The sequence below is a fragment of the Pan troglodytes genome, chromosome 4, assembly GCF_028858775.2.
Source record: "Pan troglodytes isolate AG18354 chromosome 4, NHGRI_mPanTro3-v2.0_pri, whole genome shotgun sequence".
NCBI lineage: Eukaryota > Metazoa > Chordata > Mammalia > Primates > Hominidae > Pan > Pan troglodytes.
This window is the reverse complement of record NC_072402.2, coordinates 44,801,802-44,826,854: the sequence shown is the minus strand read 5'-3', so window position 1 is coordinate 44,826,854 and position 25,053 is coordinate 44,801,802. Positions and strand designations below refer to the sequence as shown.

The 25,053-nt window shown below is 47.1% G+C and overlaps 1 protein-coding gene and 1 pseudogene across 1 annotated transcript; one reads left to right on the top strand and one right to left on the bottom strand.

Annotated features, from left to right (window-relative positions):
• Positions 1 to 12,044, bottom strand: part of LOC112207950 (beta-glucuronidase-like) — a 69,195-nt pseudogene extending 57,151 nt beyond the window's left edge.
• Positions 12,045 to 18,235: 6,191 nt separating this feature from the next.
• On the top strand, positions 18,236 to 24,822 carry LOC471522 (putative POM121-like protein 1-like). The gene is given in 3 exon segments (XM_063811805.1): positions 18,236 to 18,440; positions 20,729 to 22,902; positions 22,905 to 24,822. Coding segments are annotated over 3 exon segments (2,415 nt in total). The 3' UTR covers positions 22,941 to 24,822.
• The last annotated feature ends 231 nt before the right edge of the window (positions 24,823 to 25,053 follow it).

Below are 25,053 nucleotides of genomic sequence, written 5' to 3'. Positions count from 1 at the left end.
ACTTTCATATGTAATGTATCAATGGAATTATCTAAAGCTCATTTGGTTTTGCATAAAAACACAATTAGAGTAAAAACATTCTAAAATAGACACTGGAATAAAAACAATGAAAGCAAAACTATTAATTTTACATTTTTCATTCAAGTATTTTGATTTTTACTATATTATATTATTATATTAGGTATTAGAGTAATCATTGATCGCTTTCAAAACCCTGCTCCTTTCTAGGTGCAATGAAGAATTTTTATTTTAATGAAAAGTTATCTTAAGATGTAAGACTTGTGAATGATAGTAAAGATTTAGTAGACCCAATGTATTCTCAGATAAATGTAAAATAAGTAAGATATGAATTAAAGGGTAAATATAGAGTTTAACAGCATAGATCTTAAAATCCATTATCATAAGGTAGAAGGATGTATAATTTATCATGATTAAAATATACTAAATATTCATATCACAGCATTCTGATTTCTGATATCTACAATTTAGGTCACATATATACATATGTGTGTATATATATATAACTGTATTATTTGATATTTTAAAAGATAAAAGAGTTATATATTCAAATACCCGTCTAGATGTTGCTCTGAAAGTGTTGTTAGATGAGATTAACATGAAAATCAGTAATTTTTGAGAAAAGCAGATTATTTTCCAAAATATTGTAGGGCTCATCCAGTCAATTGATTATATTAAAAGACTGAGATCCCTGAAGGAAATAATTCTGCCTGCAGATTGCCTTTCGTCTTGAGACTGTAACATCAACTTTTCTCTAGGTCTCTTGCTTGCTAGCCTACCCTGCCAATTTTTTATACATTAAAAAATATTTTTCTCAAATATTGTAGTTCTGCTATTTCCAGAAACGCTTGAGGATTGTACTTCCAAGTTCTTTTAAAGTTGATCATCGTCATGAAACTCATCATCAAATGGCATTTGAGCAAAATCTTTATTAATTAAACATGAGTGGAAGTTTAAAGGCTAATGCACAACTCACTCAGGCATTGTGAACTATGTGTGCAGACAGATCACAACTCATCCTTGGTCTCTGGGTGTGTCTGCGTCTATTACTGACTTACCCTGGATATGTAAAATGAGTAAGAAAAACTTTTTGTGTTAGCCACTGGGATTTTTGGTTTGTGTATTACTTTAGCATATTATCTCATTTTGAATGCTATAGTTTAGGACACTAGTTTAAACTACTGAAGTTAAAATGTTCTCCTTATTTCAGAGGAGAGAAGGATCTTACAGTGACAGACATCCATTAGTAAGAATTAATTTCTAGAGATAAAGTGAATTCAGTAACCACAGTGTCAGTAGAGTCAGCGTGGTCAAAATAGTCTACATGGGAAATGTTTGGTGGCTCTTAGTTGATCATGGAGTCTCTAGAACCAAAAGTTATGAATGCCAATTAAGTTTCGATTTGGCTTATATGATCTCAAATCTTCAGGTTTACAAAACATATCTTGAGCCACCACCCAGCTCTGTCACCCAGGCTGGAGTGCAGTGGCACCATCTCAGCTCATTGCAGCCTCCGCCTCGGAGGTTTAAGCGATTCTCATGCCTCAGCCTCCTGAGTAACTGGGACTACAGGTGCTCACCACCATGCAGGGATTTTTTTTCTATTTTTTTGTAGAGACACGGTTTCACCATGTTGGCCAGGCTGCTCTCGAACTCCTTACCCCATGATCCGCCCACCTCGGCCTCCCAAAGTGCTGGGATTATAGGCGTGAGCCACTGCGCCCAGCCCATTTTTTCTTTTCACCCACCTCGGCCTCCCAAAGTGCTGGGATTACAGGCGTGAGCCACTGCACTGAGCCTAAAGCTCATTTCTTAACACATAAAGCTTTGCACCTCTCCACAAAACTGCCATCAGGGATGTCCCCAGAAACCATTCATCCCAGGTGCCACGCAGAGAAGAGTTTCTTGTTCTCCTTTTCCCTTTACCTCTTCCCTCTCACCTCATCATGTTCATTCATTCATCCCTTTTCCATTCTCACTTTTAAGCTTTAACCTTTCAAAAGCCTATCTTCCCCTATAAGTAATGTATTGTAACTCCCGCCATCACCATATCCTTCTCCAACCAACCAAACTGCCATCCTGAGTTTATGGAAAGCCCATAAACTAAGAAGAAATGGGAAACATTCATTGCTAACTTGGCAGCCCCTCATCCACCCTACGTGAGAGCACAGATCTTATTGTCTTTGAAGACCCTTTCTTTCTTTCTTTTTTTTTTTTTTTTTTGAGAAGCAGTCTCACTGTCGCCCAGGCTGGAGTGCAGTGGCACAATCTCGGCTCACTGCAAGCTCCAACTCCTGGGTTCATGCCATTCTCCTGCCTCAGTCTCCCGAGCAGCTGGGACTACAGGCACCCGCCACCACGCCCGGCTGATTTTTTTTTGTATTTTCAGTAGAGACACGGTTTCACTGTTAGCCAGGATGGTCTCGATCTCCTGACCTCATGATCTGCCTGCCTCGGCCTCCCAAAGTGCTGGGATTACAGGCATGAGCCACCGTGCCCAGCTCCTTTTTTTTTTTTAAAGACAGGTCTCACTCTGTTGCCCAGGCTCAAGTGCAGTGGTGTAATCATGGCTTACTGCAGCCTCCAACTCCTGTGCTCAGGCTATCCGCCTGCCTCAGCCTCCCAAGCAGCTAGGACTACAGGCACACACCACCACACCTAGCTAATCTGTTTAGTTTTTGTAGAGATGGGGATCCTGCTATGCTGAACAGGCTGGTCTTGAACTCCTGGCCTCAAGCAATCCTCCCACCTTGGCCTCCCAAAGTGCTGGGATGACAGGCATGAGCCACCATGCCTGGTCTGAAGACTTTTAAATGCTGCCATATTCAAGATGCGTTGAAACTCACCTGTATTCGATGAGCCTGCTTTTCGCAAATGAGTAACATAAAACAGACTGAAATACCTTAAGCTTCTCAGCCTTTTACCCTCCTCTGGAATAATGAGTGTATCCCAAAAGTAAATCCATAATGAGGTCCAGTTTTTCCTTCATCCTTGGCTATGAAATAGACAAGAAAAAGGCAAGCTAGCCATTTCCATCTCACTATAGCAGACTCTCATGTTTGCTTTTTGACCGTATGTGGGAAGCGGGGGCCTGACTGCTTTCCTACTTCCTAAGCACAACTTACTTTTCCTAGGAAATTCTCAACACAACCTACATGGATTAAACCAGGTTCCCCCCTTTGTTTCCAATATTCTTACAGCCAAAATGTCCAGAATGGGCAAGGCAATCTGAAAAAATGAGGACGGGTACATTATCCCATGCGCTAAACTGCCACTTACACTGGTTAGTCATGAAATCGGCAAAATTCCAGATGAGCTCTCCAACCACGTATTTTCTGCGTTTTTGATCCAGACCCAGATGGTACTGCTCTAGCACACTTTTCTGGTACTCTTCACTGAACATCAGAGGTGGATCCTGGGATTCAAGGCAAAGAGAATTAAGAGTAAGAACTGGCAGAATTGTAAATGTTAGATAAAAATAAAGATCCACTTGATGGTGACCAAAATATCTGTCCTCACTGGGGGCTGTAGTGACTGCAGGACTCACTGATGCTAGGGTAAAGACAGTCAGGGAGAAATTGGAACTCATCATTCTCAGTAAACTATCACAAGAACAAAAAAACAAACACCGCATATTCTCACTCATAGGTGGGAATTGAACAATGAGATCACATGGACACAGGAAGGGGAACATCACACTCTGGGGACTGTTGTGGGGTGGGGGGAGGGGGGAGGGATAGCATTGGGAGATATACCTAATGCTAGATGACGAGTTAGTGGGTGCAGCACACCAGCATGGCACATGTATACGTATGTAACTAACCTGCACAATGTGCACATGTACCCTAAAACTTAAAGTATAATAAAAAAAAAAAAAAAAAAAAAAACGACAGCCAGGGAATGATGTAACCCAGAATTAAAAAGGTTTAAAAAAAAAACATCAATTAGTAACTGCTTTATTTATAAATATAACCTGATACTCAATTTTTCTTACTTTTCCGTCTCTATCTGCTGATACAGTCTTAAGGCTGAACTACACTAGAAGGAAAAATATGTCTTTAGGTCAGGCGCGCTGGCTCATGTCTGTCATTCAAGCACTTTGGGAGACCGAGGTGGGAGGACTGCTTGAGCCTAGGAGTTCAAGACTAGCCTACAAAAAGTACAAAAGTTAGCCAAGCATGGAGGCACACACCTGTGGTCCCAGCTACTTGGGAGGCTGAGGTGGGAGGACTGCTTCAGTCCCGGAGGTCAAAGCTGTGGTGAGCTGTGTTTGCACCACTACACTCCAGCCTGGGTGACAGAACAAGACCCTATCTCATGAATGAATGAATGAATGAATGTAAAATGAAATTAAACTAAACCAGGCTGGGCATGGTAGCTCAGGTCTGTAATCCCAGCACTTTGGGAGGTCGAGGCAGGAGGATCACTTGAGCTCAGGAGTTCAAGATCAGCCTAGGCAACACAGTAAAACCCAGTCTCTATAAAAAGGCTAAATATTCGCTAGGTGTAGTGGTGCATGCCTGTGGCTCCAGCTACTTGGGGGGCCGAGGAGGAAGGATCACTTGAGCCCAGGAGGTTGAGCAGTGAGCTGTGATTACGCCACTGCACTCCAGCCTGGGCAACAGAGTAAGGCTGTCTCAAAAAGAATTTTTTTTTAATTAAACCAAATAAATTCAGTTATCCTAGTCATATATCAAGACCTCAATAGCCACATGTAGCTAGTGGCTACCATTTCAGACAGTGCAGACATGGGGCATTTCCATCATTGCAAAGGTTCTTTTTTGAAACAAGGTCTCACTCTGTCACCCAGGTGGGAGTACAGTGGTGCAATTATGGCGGACTGCAGCCTTGACCTACTGGGCTCAAACAGTCCTCCTACCTCAGCCTCCCAAGTAGCTGGGACTAGAGGCAAGCATGACCATACCCAACTATTTTTTTTTTTTTTTGAGATGGTGTCTTGCTCTGTCACCCAGGCTGGAGTGCAGTGGCACAATCTCGGCTCACTGCAACCTCCACCTCCCCAGTTCAAGCGATTCTCCTGCTTTAGCCTCCTGAGTAGCTGGGATTACAGGTGCATGCCACCACACCCAGCTAATTTCTGTGTTTTCTTAGTAGAGACGGGGTTTCACCATGTTGGTCAGGCTGGACTTGAACTCTTGGCCTCGTGATCCACCCATCTCAGCCTCCCAAAGTGCTGGGATTACAGGCGTCAGCCACTGCACCCAGCCACAACTCATCTTAAATATTTTGTAGAGATGGGGTCCATGTTGTGCAGACTGGTCTCAAACTCCTGGGCTCAAGAGATCCTCTGACCTCGGTCTCCCAAAGGGCTAGCATTCCAGGTGTGAGCCAGCACACCCAGCACTGCAGAGGTTCTATCAATGCTCACCTAGACCCTCTCGAATTTCTTAAGAATTCAGAACTGGGGCTGGGCATGGTGGCTCATGCCTGTAATTCCAGCACTTTGGGAGGCCAAGGCAGGTGGATTGCTTGAGGTCAAAAGTTCAAGACCAGCCTGACCAACATGGGGAAACCTCATCTCTACTAAAAAAAAAAAAAAAAAAAAAATTAGGTGAGCATGGTGGTGCATGCCTGTAATCCAAGCTACTTGGGAGGCTGATGCAGGAGAATTGCTTGAACCTGGGAGGTGGAGATAGCAGTGAGTCAAGATTGCACCACTACACTCCAGCCTGGGTGACAAGTGAAACTCCTCCTCAAAGGAGAAAGAATTCAGAGCTGGTTACCTTTTCAAAGAGAATGAACAAGGGTGCATATCCACAAACCACTTCCCCCTACTTGACTAGTTTGCAGAAGTGTCATTCTGTAAGCACGATAAATTTAAGGGTGCAAACAGAACAGTGCAGTCCATTGTGGGTGGCTGTTCCCTGTGTGTCAACGGGAGTCCCAGGAGCTGTGCAAAAGAGTGTGAGCTGGCTGGGGAGGGGACAAGGGGCTGGATGGGGTTCAGGAATCCACATGAAAAAAACCCCACAAGACAAAGCAACATATCTTTGGTGAGAAGGACAAAAAATGAGATGGATAAACAAATGAGGACAGGCCAGGCATGGTGGCTCAGGCCTGTAATCCCAGGATTTTGGGACGCGGAAGCAGGCAAATCACTTGACGTCAGGAGCTCGAGACCAGCCTGGCCAACATGGCAAAACCCCACCTCTACAAAAATACAAAAATTAGCTGGGCATGGTGGCAGGTGCCTGTAATCCCAGCTGCTTGGGAGGTTGAGGCAGGACAATCGCTTGAGCCTAGGAAGTGGAGGTTGCAGTGAGCTGAGATCACACCATTGCACTTCAGCCTGGGTGACAGAGTGAGACTCCATCTCAAAAAAAAAAAAAAAAAAAAAAAGACAAAGTGAGTGATTAAACATGGCTCTAAGATCTCACTCATGCCCTCAATAGGTATTATTTAGCATGTGCTGTGTCAGCTATTGCAGAGTACCTGGGAAACAACAATAAATAGGACTCCTGTCTCCTGAGCCCACAGTCCGATCAAAGAGAGAGCCAAAGAAATAACAACGGTGCCTGGCGAGAATGTTGGGAGAGCCAGGTTCCGGCTGCAACAGGGCAGAGCACGGGGAAGGTTCCCTCCGCCTGGGGCAGGCAGGGTAAACCTCCCCACAGAGGTGACAGCTATGAGACTCAGATGCGAAATAGGAATCTTTTCAGCCACGTGTCGTGACTCATGCCTGTATTCCCAGTACTTTGGGAGTCCAAGACAGGAGGTGAAGACCAGCCTGATAGCGAGACTGCATCTCTACAAAATATTTTAAAACTAGGCTGCACATGGTGGTGCACGCATGTAGTCCCAGCTACTCAGGAGGCTGAGGCAGGGGAATCGCTTCAGCCCAGGAGTTCGAGGCTGCAGTGAGCTATGATGACACCACCACACTCCAGCCTGGGCAACAGAACAAAACCCTGTCAGGAAAAAAATAAAAAATAAAAAAAGGCTAGCACAGTGGATCACACCTGTTAATCCCAGAACTTTGGGAGGCCAAGGCAAAAAGATCAATTGAGTCCAGGAGTTTGAGACCAGCCTGGGCAACATAGCAAGACCCTATCTCTAAAAAAATAAAAAGAAAAGGATCTTTTAGTTGGTGATTATGGTGCCAACATGGGCATTCCAGGCAGAAAGAATAGCTCAAGCAAGAGCAGGAGAGCAAATGAGGGCAGTGGAAACAGATCAGTGGCCAGGAGTGAGAAGAGAAGAGGATGAAAACCCAGGAGAGAGCAGAGGACACTGAGTGTCCTGACTAGGGGTTAGGACTTTGTCCTATGGGCCTGGGGGAGCCAATGACAAGACTCAAAAATTTTGATTTGTGGCCGGGCACAGTGGCTAACATCTGTAAATTCCAGCGCTTTGTGACCCTGAGGCAGGAGGATCACTTGATCCCAGGAATTCAAGACCAGCCTGGGGAACACAACAAGGCCCCATCTCTACAAAAGTAAAAAAATTAGCCAGGCATGTTGGCCTGTGCCTATGGTCCCAGCTACTCAGGAGGCTGAGGTGAGAAGATCGCTTGGGCCCAGGAGGTTAAGGCTGCAGTGAGCAGTGATCGCACCACCCCACTCCAGCTTGGGTGACAGACAGAGAGGCGGTCTCAAAAACACATAAAAATTTGCATTTGTTAGAAAGACCACTTGGGCACGGGTGATAGGAGGCTGTCTGGAAACAAGGCCAGTAAGGAGTCCACCTTTGAGGACCAAGCGAGTGGGGCAGAGGCCTGGCTGCTGGTGAGAAAGGAACGTGGACAGGGTAGCGGGAGGTGAGCCCAAAGCTGAAGCAAGGGGAGCACTGCAGTGGGCGCAGGGCAGGGTGGGGGAGGCAAGTGGCATCTCTGCCCAAAGAGAATACACAAGCAGAAAGTTCAACACCGCTTACCTGGTGAAACCCTACAAGCGTTTCCACTCCATACTCGCTCTGAATAATGGGATTGTGATGTCTTACACCAATTCTCAAACTGGGTGGCCAGCTGCAGCTGAATCAACTCCAGGTGCCCATAATTGCGATACCAAGAGTAGTAGCTGTTCGCACGGATCACATCCACATACAGAGCCTAGGACCAGAGCAGCAGAGCCCGTTCAGCAACCACAAGACCGCATGACTCAGTACTCACATGCTGTGGGGGCTCCTCTGACAGAGAAGGTAAGAAGGGGATGTAATCCCAGCACTCTGGGAGGCTGAGGCAGGAGGGTGGCTTGTGGCCAGGAGTTCGAGACCAGCCTGGGCAACACAGCAAGACCCCAGCTCTACAAAAAATAGTATCAAGAAAATTAGCACGGCACAGTGGCTCATGCCTGTAATCCCAGCACATTGGGAGGCCAAGGTGGGAGGATCACTTGAGCCCAGGAGTTTGAGACCAGCCTGGGCAACATCGTAGGACTCCATTTCTACAAAACAAAACAAAAAGCCTAGAACGGGAAGAGCTGCCTCTCGGGGCTGAGAACATCCAACTGCACCAATTTAGATCCTGAAATTACCCTGCCCCACAAGCAAAAAACATGGTCACAAAGTGGCCCAAAGGAGGCAGGCTTGTGATTGCACACTGACGCTCACGACATGTGCAGCTGGGAAGGGCTGTGAGAGGCAGAGCAGCTGCCAACACGCAGTCCTCAGCCAAAACCCAGGGCGCCCGCCACTGGAACTGACTCCTCTCCAGGCAGCACTCCCAGCACTGGGCATCCCCTCACCTTGCCCTGGAGAAGCGCTCCCACCCAAGGGGCAATGCAGTCATTCTCGCAGATAATCTTTTTTCGCTTTGTTTGGAAGACAGAGTCTCGCTCTGTTGCCCAGGCTAGAATGGAGTGGCACAATAGTGCAACCTCTGCCTCCCACGATCAAGCGCAGGCGTGGTGGCACGTGCCTGTTATCCCAGCTACTTGGGAGGCTGAGGCAGGAGAATTGCTTGAACCTGGGAGGCGGAGGTTGCAGTGAGCTGAGACTATGCCACTGCACTCCAGCCTGGGCAACAGAGCAAGACTCTATCTTTAAAAAAAAAAAAAAAAAAGAATGCTAGTATCAGCCAGGCACGGTGGCTCATGCCTGTAATCCCAGCACTTTAGGAGGCTAAGGCAGGACGATCACTTGAGCTCAAGAGTTTGAGACTGGCCTGGGCAACATAGTGAGATCCCATCTCTACAAAAACATTTAAAATTAGCCGGGCACAGTGGTGTACACCCGGAGTCCCAGCTACTTGGAAGGCTGATGAAAGAGGGTTGCTTAGGCCCAGGAATTCAAGGCTGCAGTGAGCTGTGATCACACCACTGCACTCCAGCCAGAACAACAGAGTAAGACCTTGCCTTCACAAAACAACAACAACAACAACAACAACAACAACAAAAACTCAGGTTCCAACCCTGGAGTTACTAAATCAGGATCTCAGAATGCAGAGATCTGGCATTTCAATAAAACGTCCCCTGGAGATTCTGATCAGCCAGGTTTGGGCCAGATGAACTCTAAGCTCACTTAAACCTTTGACATTTTATGAGTCTATTAAATCGATTACAAAAAATGCTGAGTCCAAACTGGGCAAATAAATCCCATCTCCCTATGCCCAGCCTCCTTGGATTCAGAAAGCCACACTGCCTGGAGAGTAAGCAGAGAGAGAATTCTCATTAACCCAAAGACCATCTTTGAAAACAGACTGGCTGCGGCTGAGTGCGGTGGCACACGCCTGTAACCCCAGCCCTTTGGAAGGCCGAGGCAGGAGGATCACTTGAGCCCAGGAGTTCGAGACCAGCCTGGGCAACATGGCAAGACCCTGTCTCTATCTTTCTAAGTAAAACAAAATAAAAAGCTCAGACTGGCAGCACATGGTTCTTTCCAGCTGTTCCCATGAGCAGGCTTCAGGACAAGCCCAGGCAAAGGCAGGGAGAAATGGGGTGGGGACCCCCAGGCTCACCCCCTTGTCTGCTGCGTAGGTAGAGTTGGTCACAAAGGTCACAGGCTGGGAGGGGTCCAAGGCTTTGGTGTGAGCAATCACCATCCTGTCCACAAAAGAGAGAAGACACAGGTTCCGTCAGTCCGGGAAAGGCTCAGACACCCTCCCATCCTCTCTGTCCCATCTTCCCCTGCCAGAACACAACTGGGGGCCAGGCATGATGGCTCACATCTGTAATTCCAGCACTTCAGGAGGCTGAGGCAGGCAGATCACTGAGGTCAGGAGTTCAAGAACAGCCTGGCCAACATGGCAAAACCCCATTTCTAATAAATATACAAAAATTAGCCAGGCATAGTGGCACGCATCTGTAACTCCAGCTACTCGGGAGGCTGAGGCACAAGAATTGCTTGAACCCGGGAGGTGGAGGTTGCAGTGAGCCGAAATCACGCTACTGCACTCCAGCCTGGGCCACAGAGCAAGACCCTGCCCCAAAACAAACAAACAAACAAACAAAGAGAAGAAGAAAAAAAAAAACAAAGCACAGAGCCGCTGCTTTCTTCCCTAACTTGAGATGTATTTTACATAAGGGCACGTTCCTCTAGTCCTAGACCGAGCTCTCTAACAACACTCTTTCTCCCCCACCCCTGAATCCAATTCCCCCAGAGGCGTAGCCACCCTGCCAGGTACACAGAGCTGAGGTCACTGGACTGAACACTGCCAAAAATGAGGTTCGCTTCCTGAAATAGCTCTTGAACACAGGAGTGAATGGGCTGTGGATTCAGGTGGAATATTTATTAATGCATCAAGCAAACAGGTAGTGCGAGGTGGGAGGTAGGCATGGGGCTGGGTGCTAGGTGCTCAGTAATGACTCAAATCTAAGTCCACAGGTCCTCGGCAGCGGGAGTGGAGATGCATGCACAGAAAAACGGTGCAAGTGCCAGGCGAGGTGGCTCACGACTAGAACCCCAGCACTTTGGGAGGCTTACTTGAGACCAGGCGCTTGAGACCAGCCTGGGCAACATAGCAAGACCTTGTTTCTACAACAAATTTAAAAAGTAGGGCCGGGCATGGTGGCTCAAGCCTGTGAGCACTTTGGGAGGCCAAGGCAGGTGGATCACGAGCTCAAGAGTTCGAGACCAGCCTGGCCAACATGGTGAAACCCCATCTCAACAAAAAATAAAGAAGAAAACTAGCTGGGCATGGTGGCGTGAGCCTGTAATCCCAGCTACTCGGGAGGGTGAGGCAGGAGAACTGTTTGTACCCAGGAGGTAGAGGATGCAGTGAGCCAAGATTGCAACACTGCTCTCCAGCCTGGGAGACAGAGCAAGACTCTTGACTCGTGGGGAAAAAAAATATTAAAATTTAGCCTGGCAAGGCAGCGCACGTCTGTGGTCCCAGCTATTTGGGAGGCTGAGTGGGGAGGATCGCTTAAGCCCAGGAGGTCGAGATGGCAACGAGCTATGATTGCACCACTGCACTCCAGCCTGGGCAACAGAGTGAGACCCTGACTCTGAAAAACAAACAATGAAAGAAATGTTGCGAATGGAAATGACAAGTGGTGGCAGGAATTGGGCACTCTATGAGACAACAGACACATCCCGGATTGGAGAGTCAGGGACAGGCTTTTAGAAGAAATGGCCTTTATGCTGAGTCAAGTTGACCAGGAGGGATGAAGGGAAGATGTTCCCAACAGAGGGACCAGTCCGTGCTCAGAGCTCCCAGCATCTGCCCAAGGCCTCCACAGAACAGACTGTTGTGTTTTCGTTTTGTTTTGTTTTTTTGAGATACAGAGTCTCATTCTGTAGCCCAGGCTGGAATGCAGTGGCATTATCTCAGCTCACTGCAATCTCTGCCTCCTGGTTCACCTGAGGCGATTCTCCTGCCTCAGCCTACCTAGTAGCTGGGATTACAGACGTCCACCACCATGCCCAGCTAATTTTTGTATTTTTAGTAGAGACAGGATTCACTACCTGTTGACCAGGCTGGTCTCCAACTCCTGACCTCAGGTGATCCACCCACCTCAGCCTCCCAAACTGCTGGGATTATAGGCGTGACCCACCGCATCCGGCCTAGACTGTTGTTGAAGCTGGTTTTCTTCTTCTTTCCTCAGTTCTTTTCTTCTACATCTTCCCCCCATCATTGCTCTGCCCATCCGAAGGCTGTGGCTGGCACAGGACAGAACAGAACCTCCTAGCTTCAAGTTCCAAACCCACACTCTCCAATAGCCAGGCTCTCAGATGGGAAGCTTCAAAGCCTTGTGACAGCCTGGCTGAACCTCTCCAGCCTGGGCGCTCCCTCCATTTCCTGCCCCGGAAACAGGCATCTCCTCTGGCCACCTCTCAAAGCCTGTCTGGAAGCCTCAGGCACCCGCTCCTGGAAGCCTGTACGATTCACAACAAAGGGCCTGTCCACCCAGTCGTGCTGAGCACACCCCTATTCCCCCGAGCTCTGAAATGTCCTTTGCCCAGGCTAGGACAACATCTCAGAGCCTTCTGCCTGCTGCAGACTCGGCTCAGCCCAAATCACTCCATGAAATTGGGCCGTGGCATCTGCCTCAAGGAGCATTTCTACAACCTCTGCTGCCTCTACCGCAAATGAAACTGGCTCTCACCCACTGGCTCTCGGTGACGGGCACAGTGCGGAGCCCCACAGGGAGTGTGTAGAAGTCAAAGGCCCCAGTGACTTCTGTGCAGTCAGCCGCACCTATGACAGCCAAAGCGCCAGGTGTGAGCGCCCCGACAGCCTGAGCCCCATCTGGCCTGCCCTACAGCAGGAAGACCCCTCGTGCATGTACCCCAGAAGTCGCCTCTGGGCCTGCAGAGAAGCAGCAATCAGAGGCTCTGCCCTTCACTGGCTGACCCTGGGACCTGCCCTTCAAAATCAGGCCTTCTCCTTGACCAGACGAGGTGGCTCATGCCTGGAATCCCTACACTTTGGGAGGCTAAGGCAGGAGGATCACCTCAGTCCAGGAGTTCAAGACCAGCCTGGGCAACCTAGTAAGACCCCAACTCTATAAAAAGGATTTTTTTTTTGAGACAGTCTCACTCTGTCACCCAGGATAGAGTGCAGTGGCATGATCTCAATTCACCGCAGCCCCTGCCTCCTGGGTTCAAGCAATTCCCCTGCCTCAGCCTCCCGAGTAGCTGGGATTACAGACGTGCACCATCATGCCCTGCAAATTTTCATATTTTAGTAGAGACGGGGTTTCACCATGTTGGCCAGGCTGGTCTCCAACTCCTGGCCTAAAGTGATCTGCCCGCGTCAGCCTCCCGAAGTGCTGGGATTACAGGCGTGAGCCACCATGCCCGGCCTACAAAAAAATTTTTTTTAATTAGCCAGGCATGGTGGCATGTGCCTGTAGTCCCAGCTACTCAGGAGGCCAAGGTAGGAGGATTGCAGCTCAAAGCTGCAGTGAGCTGTGATCAGGCCATTGCATTCCAGCCTGGGTGACAGAGTGAGACCATCATAAATAAATAAATAAATAAATAAATAAATAAATAAATAAATAACCTGGGCCTCCCACCAAGGGTGGGAAACATCAGAAAGCTCAGAGGACCACACCTGCCCGTTCACCTGTCCTGGGCTCCTGCTGAAGCCAGGGCTACCAGATGGGGGCAAAAGACCTCCCTTAAGCAAGTCCCAAACCACCATTACCTCCCACAAGTACAGGTAGGCGGGGTGTTCGTGCATCAGGTACGGCCACCAGAGGTTGGCACCCAGCACCTTCAGCTGGCCCTGGGTCCCAGCCTGGTTGTCCACGACTTTGTTTTCTGCATTCAAAAGACACACTTCCAACTTGAACTGGTTACTGCACTTGACGGAGATCTGGTAATTCACCAGCCCTGCAGGAGGCAAGAGAGACCAGGGCTTAGGGACGGACATGACCTGGGTCACACAAACGGGAAGGCCCCACAATGACCACTCCCAGGCACTCTCATTTGCTTCTGTTGCTTTTGTTTGTTTGTTTGTTTTTTTGAGATAGAATCTCGCTCTGTCACCCAGGCTGGAGTGCAGTGGCATGATCTGGACTCACTGAAACCTCTGCCTCCCAGGTTCAAGTGATTCTCCTGCCTCAGCCTCTGGAATAGCTGGGATTACAGGCACCTGCCACCACATCCAGCTAATTTTTGTATTGTTAGTAGAGACGGGGTTTCACCACATTAGCCAGGATGGTCTTGATCTCCTGACCTCGTGATCCGCCTGCCTCGGCCTCCCAAAGTGCTGGGATTACAGGCTTGAGCCACCGTGCCCGGCCCTGAACCAATGCGCCCGGCCCGCTTTTTTTAATTTAATTTTTTAATTTTTTAATTTTTTTTTTTTTTTTTGAGATGGAGTCTCACTCTGTCACCCAGGCTCGAGTGTAGTGCTGCGATCCTGACTCACTGCAACCTCCACCTCTGGAGTTCAGGTGATTCTCCTGCCTCAGCCTTCCGAGTACCTGGGAATACAGGAATGCACCACCATGCCCGGCGAATTTTTGTATTTTTAGTAGAGACGGAGTTTTGCCATGTTGGCCAGGCTGGTCTCGAACTCCTGAACTCAGGTGATCCACCCGCCTCAGTCTCCCAATAGATTAGATATATTATTGATGAATTGCTTCCTTTAACACCCTATTCATTGAATTTTCCAGTAAACCACAATTACTAATTACTCCTGAAATCAGAAAAGAGGTTAAAAAGATTTTATAACAGTATCCTATGAAATCTACTACTTTCAAGTAACAGTAGTTGAATTACCAAAACCCGTCACTCAAGCCAATGACTACAATTAAGATATCAGTAACATTTCCTAGATAAATAAAGTCAATTAATTATATTTGCATCTGGGAAATAGAGAAAGTACATATAAGCCATGATTTTGAAGTCAAAAGAGAGAGAATATTGGGCAAGGAGGGGTGAGTTATAGTATATAATTATAACATATAGTAGTTTTTTGTATGCTGGTTACTAATTTTAATTTCCTACATTTTTATGTAGATTTCTGCTATTCTTGTCCTATTTTCCTAATCATCTTTCTATATGGATGACTACATAAGTCTGAGAATACCAAAAGAGACAGACACAGAACCAATCGGATTCCTTTCTTCTTGAAGCTTCTGCACAGCAAAAGAAACTATCAACAGAGTGAACAGACAACCTACAGAATAGGAGAAAATTTTTGCAACAATGCATGTGACAAAGATCTAATGTCCAACACTGATAAGGAACTTAAACAAATTTACAAGAAAAAAAAATCTCATTAGAAAGTGGGCAAAGGACATAAACAGACACTTCAAAAGAAGACACACATGCGGCCAACAAGCATATGAAAAAAAGCTCAATATCACTGATCATTAGAGAAATGCAAATCAAAACCACAATGGCATACCATCTCACACCAGTCAGAATGGTTATTATTAAAAAGTCAACGCCGGGCATGGTGGCTCATGCCTATAATCCCAGCACTTTAGGAGGCCAAGGCAGGCAGATCGCATGAGGTCAGGAGTTCCAGACCAGCCTGGACAACCTGGCGAAACCCCGTCTCTACTAAAAATACAAAAATTAGCCCAGCGTGGTGGCGGGCGCCTGTAATCCCAGCTACTCAGGATGCTGAGGCAGGAGAATCGCTTGAACCCGGGAGGCAGAGGTTGTAGTGAGCCGAGATCATGCCACTGCACTCTCCAGCTTAGGTGACAGAGCGAGACTCTGTCTCAAAAAAAAAAAAAAAAAAAAATTGAATTTTGTTTAAATCACTAACACATACTGGGCATTTAATAACAAAAAAAAGGACATGAGATTGTGATCCTTATGAGGGTTTGAGAGGCATTTCACTAGGGTTCAACATAGAGCAGTCTGAAACATAGTGTAATAATTTAATCCAATGGCTCATCTACAGCACCTAAAAAGATTACAGCAGATTCTCATTATTCAGTGTAGTTACGGTCTAGAAAGTTCCATGAACAAATAAAAAGTTAGGTTTCAGCAAGCTACTGGTCACATTTTTGTAAGCTTACCAACACCTACTTTTGTTGTATGTGTGCTTATTTAATATATATTGTTGGCCAGGCACAGTGGCTAACGCCTGTAATCCCAGCACTTTGGGAAGCCAAGGCGGGCAGATCATTTGAGGTCTGGAGTTCGAGACCAGCCTGGCCAACGTGGTGAAACCCCGTCTCTACTAAAACTACAAAAAAAAAAAAAAAAAAAAAATTAGCCAGGCATGGTGGCGCATGCCTGTAGTCTTAGCTACCTGGGAGGCTAAGGCAGGGGAATCGCTTGAACCCAGGAGGCAGAGGTTGCAGTGAGCCAAGACTGCACCACTGCACTCCAGCCTGAGCAACAGAGTGAGACTCTATCTGAAAATAATAATAATTAATTAAATGAAGAATAAATAAATAATATACATTGTTCATTCATTAACATTGAACTCACAGCCAATGGCACTACAGCACTCACGCCTGAATGGAGTTTATTTAATGCATGTATTTTCTCTGTAAGGCACATCACAGACTTCTTGGACTTGTGAATGCTAAGCAGCACTTCAGCACTATGCTTGGGGGTTAATTTAAATGGCAAAACAACCAACAAACAGTACAAAAATAGGAAAAGCATGGCATTAAATAGACCACAAAAAGGATACCTGACTATTGTATGACAGCTGAAAAAGAAGGCAGAATATCATCCTGTTCAAACTCAAATTCTTTGACACTCTATGCAAACACATGACTATGAAAGTGCTGTGAGTACTGATGTGGGGGTTGCAAATAATAGTAGGTGAGTTCACAAATACAAAAGCTGAAAACAAGGAGGATCGACTGTATTTTCGTAGACAATCTAATCTCATAGAAGATTTCAATTCAGACAAAAATCATGAGAATTACTGTATTACAAAAGGGCACTAGATAGGGGGAAAAGAGTAAAAATCACAATTAAAACAAATGTTCAAAATTCTGCAGCAACCATATCCAGTTACACTTTAATATGTTTGTGGCAGACTACATTATTGTTCCCAACTCATCACCCCTCCCTATATCTACAACCTTTCCCCAAGACAATGCAGTTCCTCCTGCTAGAGATCAGGTATATTTATCTATACTATCAATGTTAGCCATGGACAAGGTATGTGCTTTGACTGACTGAATGTTAGTGGACATGATAGAAGCAACGGCTTAAAATGTACTTCCAGAACTGGAGTTTCCTTGTGATTCTATCACTGTGACAAAAACACATTCTCAGGTAGTCCACTGATCCAAGGGGGAACAAACACACAGAAAACATACCTAGACTCTATCTGCAGCTTGCAGCCTCACCAAGCCAAGAACAGTCAACTCACAGATATGTTAGCAAAAATAAATGTTTTTCGTACCTTAAGTTTTATATAATTATTGACCTATAGTTAACTGATATACAATATACATTAATCTTAAAATATCATTATCCCATTAAAAATATTTACAATAAAAACTGAGACCACTTTCTTTCCTCCTCTTTTTTTTTTTTTTAAATTAAGAGACAGGGTGTCTCAATGTTGCCCAAGCTGGAGTTCAGTGGCTAGTGGCTATTCACAAGAACGATCATCGCACACTACCTCAAACTCCTGGGATCAAGCAATCCTCCTGCCTCAGCTTTCCAAGTCGCTGGGACTATAAGTGTGTACCACAGCATGTCAGCTCTCTCTCTCCTTCTTGACCTAAAGCCTAGCATAAAATTAGCTAAGTAGAATGTTTCCAAAGACGCCTGCATCAGTATCTCCCATCCCACATAATTTCTGTTTGATTTTGCCATTCACCCATAAAATGGTGGGATCTACCTCTCCTCCTTGCAAATTTGAGCTGGCCTTCTGATCCTGTCTAAGATCTGAAGCCAGATATTAAGGTACTTCATTAATTTCCATGTTTGTCCTCTATGCAACCTAGCAATCAAGCAAGAAGTCAAAACATACTGATATAGTTTGGATGGGTCCCCACCCAAATCTCACCTTGCATTGTAATAATTCCCACGTGTCAAGGGTGGGGCCAGGTGCAGATAACTGAATCATGGGGATGGTTCCCCCCATACTGTTCTCGTGGTAGTGAATAAGTCTCATGAGATCTGATGGTTTTATAAATGGGAGTTCCCCTGCACATGCTCTCTCCTGCCTGCCACTATGTGAGACATGCTTTTGCACCTCCTTGCCTTCCACCATGATTGTGAGGCCTCCCCAGCCATGCAGAACTGTGAGTCAATTCAACCTCTTTCCTTTATAAATTACCCAGTCTCAGGTATGTCTTTATTTGCAGTGTGAGAACAGACTAATACAATAAGTTGATACCAGTAGAGTGGGGTGCTGCTGTAAAGATACCCGAAAATGTGCAAGCAACTTTGGAAATGGGTAACAGGGAGAGGCTGGAACACTTTGGAAGGCTCAGAAGAGGATAGGAAAATGTTGGAAAGTTTGGAACTTCCTAGAGACTTGTTGAATGGCTTTGACCAAAATGTTAATAGTGATATGGACAATAAGGTCCAGGCGGAGGTGGTCTCAGAGGGAGATGAGGAGTTTGTTGGGAAATGGAGTAAAGTCACTCTTACTATGCAAAGACACTGCAGGCATTGTGCACCTGTATTAGAAACGGGCATAAGATAGGCGGGAAAGAGTGAAAATAAGAATTTTTTTCTAGAGTTCCCTAGAGATCTGTGGAACTTTGAACTTGAGAGAGATGATTTAAGGTATCTGACAGAAGAAATTTCTAAGCAGCAAAGCATTCGAGAAGAAGCAGAGCATAAAAGTTCAGAAAATTTGTAGCCTGATGATGCAACAGAAAAGAAAAATCTATTTTCTCAGGAGACTGGGTTGTAGAAATTTGCATAAGTAATGAGGAGCCAAATGTTAATCACCAAGACAATGGGGCAAACGTCTCCAGGGCATGTTAGAGACCCTCACGGCAGACCCTCCCATCACAGGCCAGGAGGCTTAGAAGGAAAATTGGTTTTGTGGGTCCAGAACCCCCTGCTGTGTGCAGCCTAGGAACTTGGTGCCCTGCAACCCAGCTGCTCCTGCCATAGGTAAAAGGGGCCAAGGTACACCTCAGGCCATGGCTTCAGAGGGTGCAAGTTCCAAGCCTTTCAGGTTCTAGGTGGTGTTAAGCCTGCAGATGCTCTGAAGTCAAGAATTAAGGTTCATGAACCTCCGCCTAGATTTCAGAAGATGTATGAAAATGCCTGGAAATCCAGGCAAAAGTTTGCTGTGGGGGGGAGGGGGGGGGCCCTCATGGATAACCTCTGGTAGGGCAGTGTCAAAGGGAAATATGGGGTTGGAGCCCCCACACAGAGTTCCCACTGGGGTACTGCCAAGCAGAGCTGTGAGAAAAGGGCCACCATCCTCCAGACCCCAGAATGGTAGATCCACTGACAGCTTGCACTGTGTGCCTGGAAAAGCTGCAGACACTCAATGCAGCCAGAAGGGGGGCTGTACCCTGCAAAGCCGCAGGGGCGGGGCTGCCCAAGACCCTGGGAACCCACTTCTTGCATCACCTAGATGTGACACATGGAGTCAAAGGAGGTCATTTTGGAGCTTTAAGATTTGCCTGCTGGGTTTTGGACTTGCATGGGGCCTGTAGCTCTTTCGCTTTGGCCAATTTCTCCCATTTGAAACGAGTGTATTTACCCAATGCCTGTATCCCTGTGTATCTAGAAAATAACTAACTTGCTTTTGATTTTGCAGGCTCCTAGGTGGAAGGGACTTGCCTTGTCTCAGATGAGACTTTGGACTATGGAATTTTGAGTTAATGCTGAAATAAGAGTTTGGGGGACTTTGGGGAAGGCATGATTGCTTTTGAAATGTGAGGACATGAGATTTGGGAGGGGCCGGGGAAGAATTATATGGTTTGGCTCTGTCCCCACCCAAATCTCATCTGGAATTGTAACCATTCCCATGTGTCAAGGGTGGGGCCAGGTGGAGATAATTGAATCATGGAGGCAGTTTCCCCCATGCTGTTCTCATGGTAGTGAATAAGTCTCATGAGGTCTGACGGTTTTATCAATGGGAGTTCCCCTGCACATGCTCTCTCCTGCCCACCATGTCTGACTAAATTTTGTATTTTTACTAGAGACGGGGTTTCACTATGTTGGCCAGGCTGGTCTCCAACTCCCGATCTCGTGATCCGTCCACCCCGACCTCCCAAAGTGCTAGGATTATAGGCATAAGCCACCACACCCAGCCTCTTTGTTTTCTTTTTCTTTTTCTTTTTTTTTATCTGGAGACTGAGTTTTGCACTTGTTGCCCAGGCTGGAGTGCAATGGTGCGATCTCAGCTCACTGCAGTCTCCACCTCAGCAGGAGAGCAGGAATCTTCAGTGATCCACGGGCAGATCTGCAGCCACTGTGGGCACCTGCTCCTCCCGCGACCTCTGTGCCCGCGTCTCTCCCTCCAGTACCTATTGCACGACCCCCCACGTCCGCCTCCCGCCATTGCCAGCAAGTGCCTTGTGCGGGTACCTGGCTGTGCTTATTAATCCATTATGGTCGCTCTGTCACTGGTGCCATTATGTGCTCACATGCCCACTCCCTCAGGTTTAGGAGGTGCGTTGCCCGGCAACAGAAGAGTCTGCTGGCTTAGCCTTTGGCCGAGTTGGCAGCTGGATGAGGACGCTCAGAGCCCAGCTCTCGAGAGTTCAAGCATCCGACGGTTCCCCACTGCTCCCAGGAGCGGTTACCCGGGCACTCTGTGCCCCTCATTCCTGTTTGGGCCAAGGCCGAGGACCTGCGAGTAGGGCTCGGTTGCCTGGAGCCCCTTCAGCCCACCCCCCAGTTCACTTTGCTTGTGGGATCTCCCCGTTGCTCCTGCCCCTGGACTGAGTGGCAGGCCATCCTACAAGCACCCGGACACTCGACATCAGTGGCGTCAAGACAACTCTAAGAAGGTTTTCCGTCATCCTGCAAGACCTGTGTTCCATCCCCGTGATTCTGCCTTCAATTTCACTGCACAGGTACCACAGTAAGCCAGTGCTGTGTGCTCCGAGTTCCAGGGCGTCCCCCAGCTCAGCCACTACACTGAGCACAAGGACTCTGTGGGGCCCAGGAGCAGGTAGTCACCCCTTTGGGGTCCACAACACCCGGCTGTCCCCAGACTTGTGTCCAGGGAAGATAGTGTTGAGGGCCCTCAAGGAGAGCGGGGCAGGGATGCCTGAGCAGGACAAGGACCCCAGAGTCCAAGAAAATCCTGATGATCAGAGAACGGTCCCCGAGGTCACCGGGGATGCACGGTCTGCATTTCGGCCCCTGCGGGACAATGGAGGCCTCTCTCCCTTTGTGCCCAGGCCCGGGCCTCAGCAGACAGACCTCCATGCCCAGAGCTCACAAATCAGATATAACCAGACATCCCAGACCCCCTGGAGGAGCTCGAACACCAAACAAAATGCCATCTCCAGCTCCTACAGCTCCACGGGAGGCTTGCCGGGGCTAAAGCAGAGGAGGGGGCCAGCCTCATCCCGCTGCCAGCTGACCCTCAGTTACTCAAAGACAGTGAGTGAGGACAGGCCTCAGGCTGTCTCTTTGGGTCACACACGGTGTGAAAAGGCGGCAGATACAGCACCAGGGCAGGCACTCGCCCCAAGGGGTGGCTCCCCCAGATCCCAGGCCTCTAGGCCCCGTAGACGCAAGATTCCCCTGCTGCCACGCAGGCGAGGGGAGCCTTTGATGCTGCCACCTCCCTTAGAGCTGGGGTACCGGGTCACGGCTGAAGACCTGCACCTGGAAAAAGAGGAGGCATTCCAGTGCATCAACCGTGCACTGCACGTTGAGGACAAGGCCATCTCGGACTGCAGACCCTCACGGCCTTCCCACACTTTGTCCTCACTTGCAACAGGGGCTTCGGGTGGGCCTCCCGTTTCTAAAGCACCCACTATGGATGCACAGCAGGACAGACCCAAGTCCCAAGACTGCCTGGGCCTAGTGGCCCCCCTAGCATCTGCTGCAGAGGTCTCCTCTACAGCTCCCGTGTCTGGGAAGAAGCACAGACCACCAGGACCCCTGTTCTCCTCCTCAGATCCCCTTCTTGCCACCTCTTCCCACTCCCGGGACTCAGCCCAGGTCACCTCGCTGATTCCTGCCCCCTTCACAGCTGCAAGCAGGGATGCCAGCATGAGAAGAACAAGGCCTGGCACCTCGGCTCCTGCAGCTGCAGCAGCAGCCCCTCCCCCCTCCACATTGAACCCCACGTCGGGGTCACTACTCAATGCAGTGGATGGAGGCCCCTCACATTTCTTGGCCTCAGCCACAGCTGCAGCACGTGCCCAGAGGTCAGAAGTGAGATATAACCAGAGATCCCAGACCTCCCGGACCAGATCCTGCCTCAAACGAAATGCCAGCTCCAGCTCCCACAGCTCTACGGAAGGCCTCCCGGAACTAAAGCGGAGGAGGGGGCCAGCCTCATCCCACTGCCAGCTGGCCCTCAGTTCCTCAAACACAGTGAGTGAGGACGGACCTCAGGCTGTCTCTTCGGGTCACACCCGCTGTGAAAAGGCAGATACAGCACCAGGGCAGACACTCGCCCCCAGGGGTGGCTCCCCCAGATCCCAGGCCTCTAGGCCCCGCATCAACAGTGCACTGCACGTTGAGGACAAGGCCATCTCGGACTGCAGACCCTCACGGCCTTCCCACACTTTGTCCTCACTTGCAACAGGGGCTTCGGGTGGGCCTCCCGTTTCTAAAGCACCCACTATGGATGCACAGCAGGACAGACCCAAGTCCCAAGACTGCCTGGGCCTAGTGGCCCCCCTAGTATCTGCTGCAGAGGTCTCCTCTACAGCTCCCGTGTCTGGGAAGAAGCACAGACCACCAGGACCCCTGTTCTCCTCCTCAGATCCCCTTCTTGCCACCTCTTCCCACTCCCGGGACTCAGCCCAGGTCACCTCGCTGATTCCTGCCCCCTTCACACCTGCAAGCAGGGATGCCGGCATGAGAAGAATGTTTTGTGTTCGAAATTGTTTGAGGGGTTTGGGTTTATTTTTGTTGGTTTTTTCTTTTTTTTTTTTTTTGTTGCTTATACGGGCATCCTTCAGCTTTTAATAATCTGAAAAATTCTATTTACCCATTGTCAATGTGTATGAATTAATCTGAGTCAATTTTATACAATAAAAGGTGAACTTTTATGCATGAAACAATAATTTAACAAAAAATGTACCGGAAGAAGAATGTGCATTACAAATATAGGAAACATAAATATTACCAAATATTGGCAAGCACTAAAATGTTCAGAAATGTAAGTCTATTACAGTTATAGCTCTCTCAAGCAAAAAATGGCAGAGAAAAACTTAGTTTACCTTGGGGGCTATTTATTTACTTAGGGATTTGTTAAAAGGTCAAATGGGGTCACACAGAATACTAAGAAGAGCTGTTCACCCAGGCCTCACTAAGAACTCTTCTTCATTCAGTAGCTATATAGTAATATGACAACTGCTCCTACGACCCAAAGAGGAACTACAGCAACTACTCTTTAGCATCTGTTGCTCCCAACTCTGCTTTGCAATTATATGACTCAAGCATTCTGGCTCCGTTAACTATTACTTCTGTTACTCCCAATTAAATTTCCTCTAACCCTCCCACTCTGCCTATTTAAGCTCTCTGCTGCCTCATGACTTCAATTCCATCAGAGTTATGCATTGTTTCCTCTGTACATCTTTGCTCTGCTTCCATTGCTAATTCCCTAGTAAAGTGTTGTATATTCAAAGTTCCAAAGAAACAGAATATCCAAGACATCACCAATCATCCAAAACACAGTGTAGGAGGCCACAGTTAAGAGAAGCAAGACCATTAGCTCTTTTTATAGGCTGGAGAACAACAGGATGCTTTGGTCCTGTATCAGCAGGATGCTTTTCGGGTAGATGCTACTGCCACCCTACTATCGCGTAGATCCTACTGCCACCCTAGCTATGGGCACATGTCAGAGTCCCATGTAATAAAGGAGACAAAAGGAAACCACCACGAGTATAAACTAAGAAAAGTACACCAAGGTTTCTAAGAATGGAGCTGTATAACTCACTGTGCCCCATTTGTTACTTCTCCACGGTACTTACCACCACCTATTATATATATTTTGTTTGTAGTCAGTCTTCCCTCATTAGAATGAAAGTTCCGTGAGGATAGGACTATACAGTCAGCCCTCAGTATCCATGGGGGACTAGTTTCAGGATCTCCTGAGGATAACAAAGGATACTCAAGTCCCTGACATAAAATGACATAGTATTTGCACATCACCTTTGCACATCCTCCCATAAACTTCATATCAACTCTAGATCACTCATAATATCCGATGTAAATGTCACGCAAATAGTTATTGTACTATATTGTGTAAGGAATAAGGACAAGAAAAAAGTCTGTACATGCTCAGTACAGATGCCATTTTTTCCCCCAATATTTCCAATCCTTGGTTGGCTTAATAAACAGATGTAGAACCCAGGAATAAGTTCTGGTGTCCTATTGCATAGTAGGATGAGTATACTTAACAATAACATATTATATATTTGAAAATAGCCAGAGGAGTAGATTTTGAATTTTCTCCCTACAGAAAAATCATTATGCAAATTACCCTGATTTGATCATTACACATTGAGTACATGTATTAAAACATCACATTGTACCCCATATATATGTACAATTATTATGTGTCAATAAAAATTTAATGTCAATATGTGAAATAAAATGAAAAAATAAAAAATTTTAAAGCTGTAATTATCTCCATCTGGTAGGAATACATATAATCTTAAATAAAAAATATATTTGTAATTGTTAGGACAAAATAGATTATAGATTATTTTAAGTTTGCAACTTATAAATTACAAAATTCTCACAGAACCTGAAAAATTATAGGTATTGTTAAATATTTTAAAAGCTGTCCTTGGAGAGAAAGAAACCTATCAGATTTACATCAACAAGTGCAATATATCAGCCGATTACCATCTGCTACAGACTGCATGTTTGTGTTCCCTCAAAATTCATATGATAGGCCGGGCGCGGTGGCTCATGCCTGCAATCCCAGCACTTTGGGAGGCCGAGGCGGGTGGATCACGAGGTCAGGAGATCGAGATCATCCTGGCTAACATGGTAAAACCCCGTCTCTACTAAAAATACAAAAAATTAGCCGTGCGCAGCGGCGGGCACCTTAGTCCCAACTACTGAGGAGGCTGACGC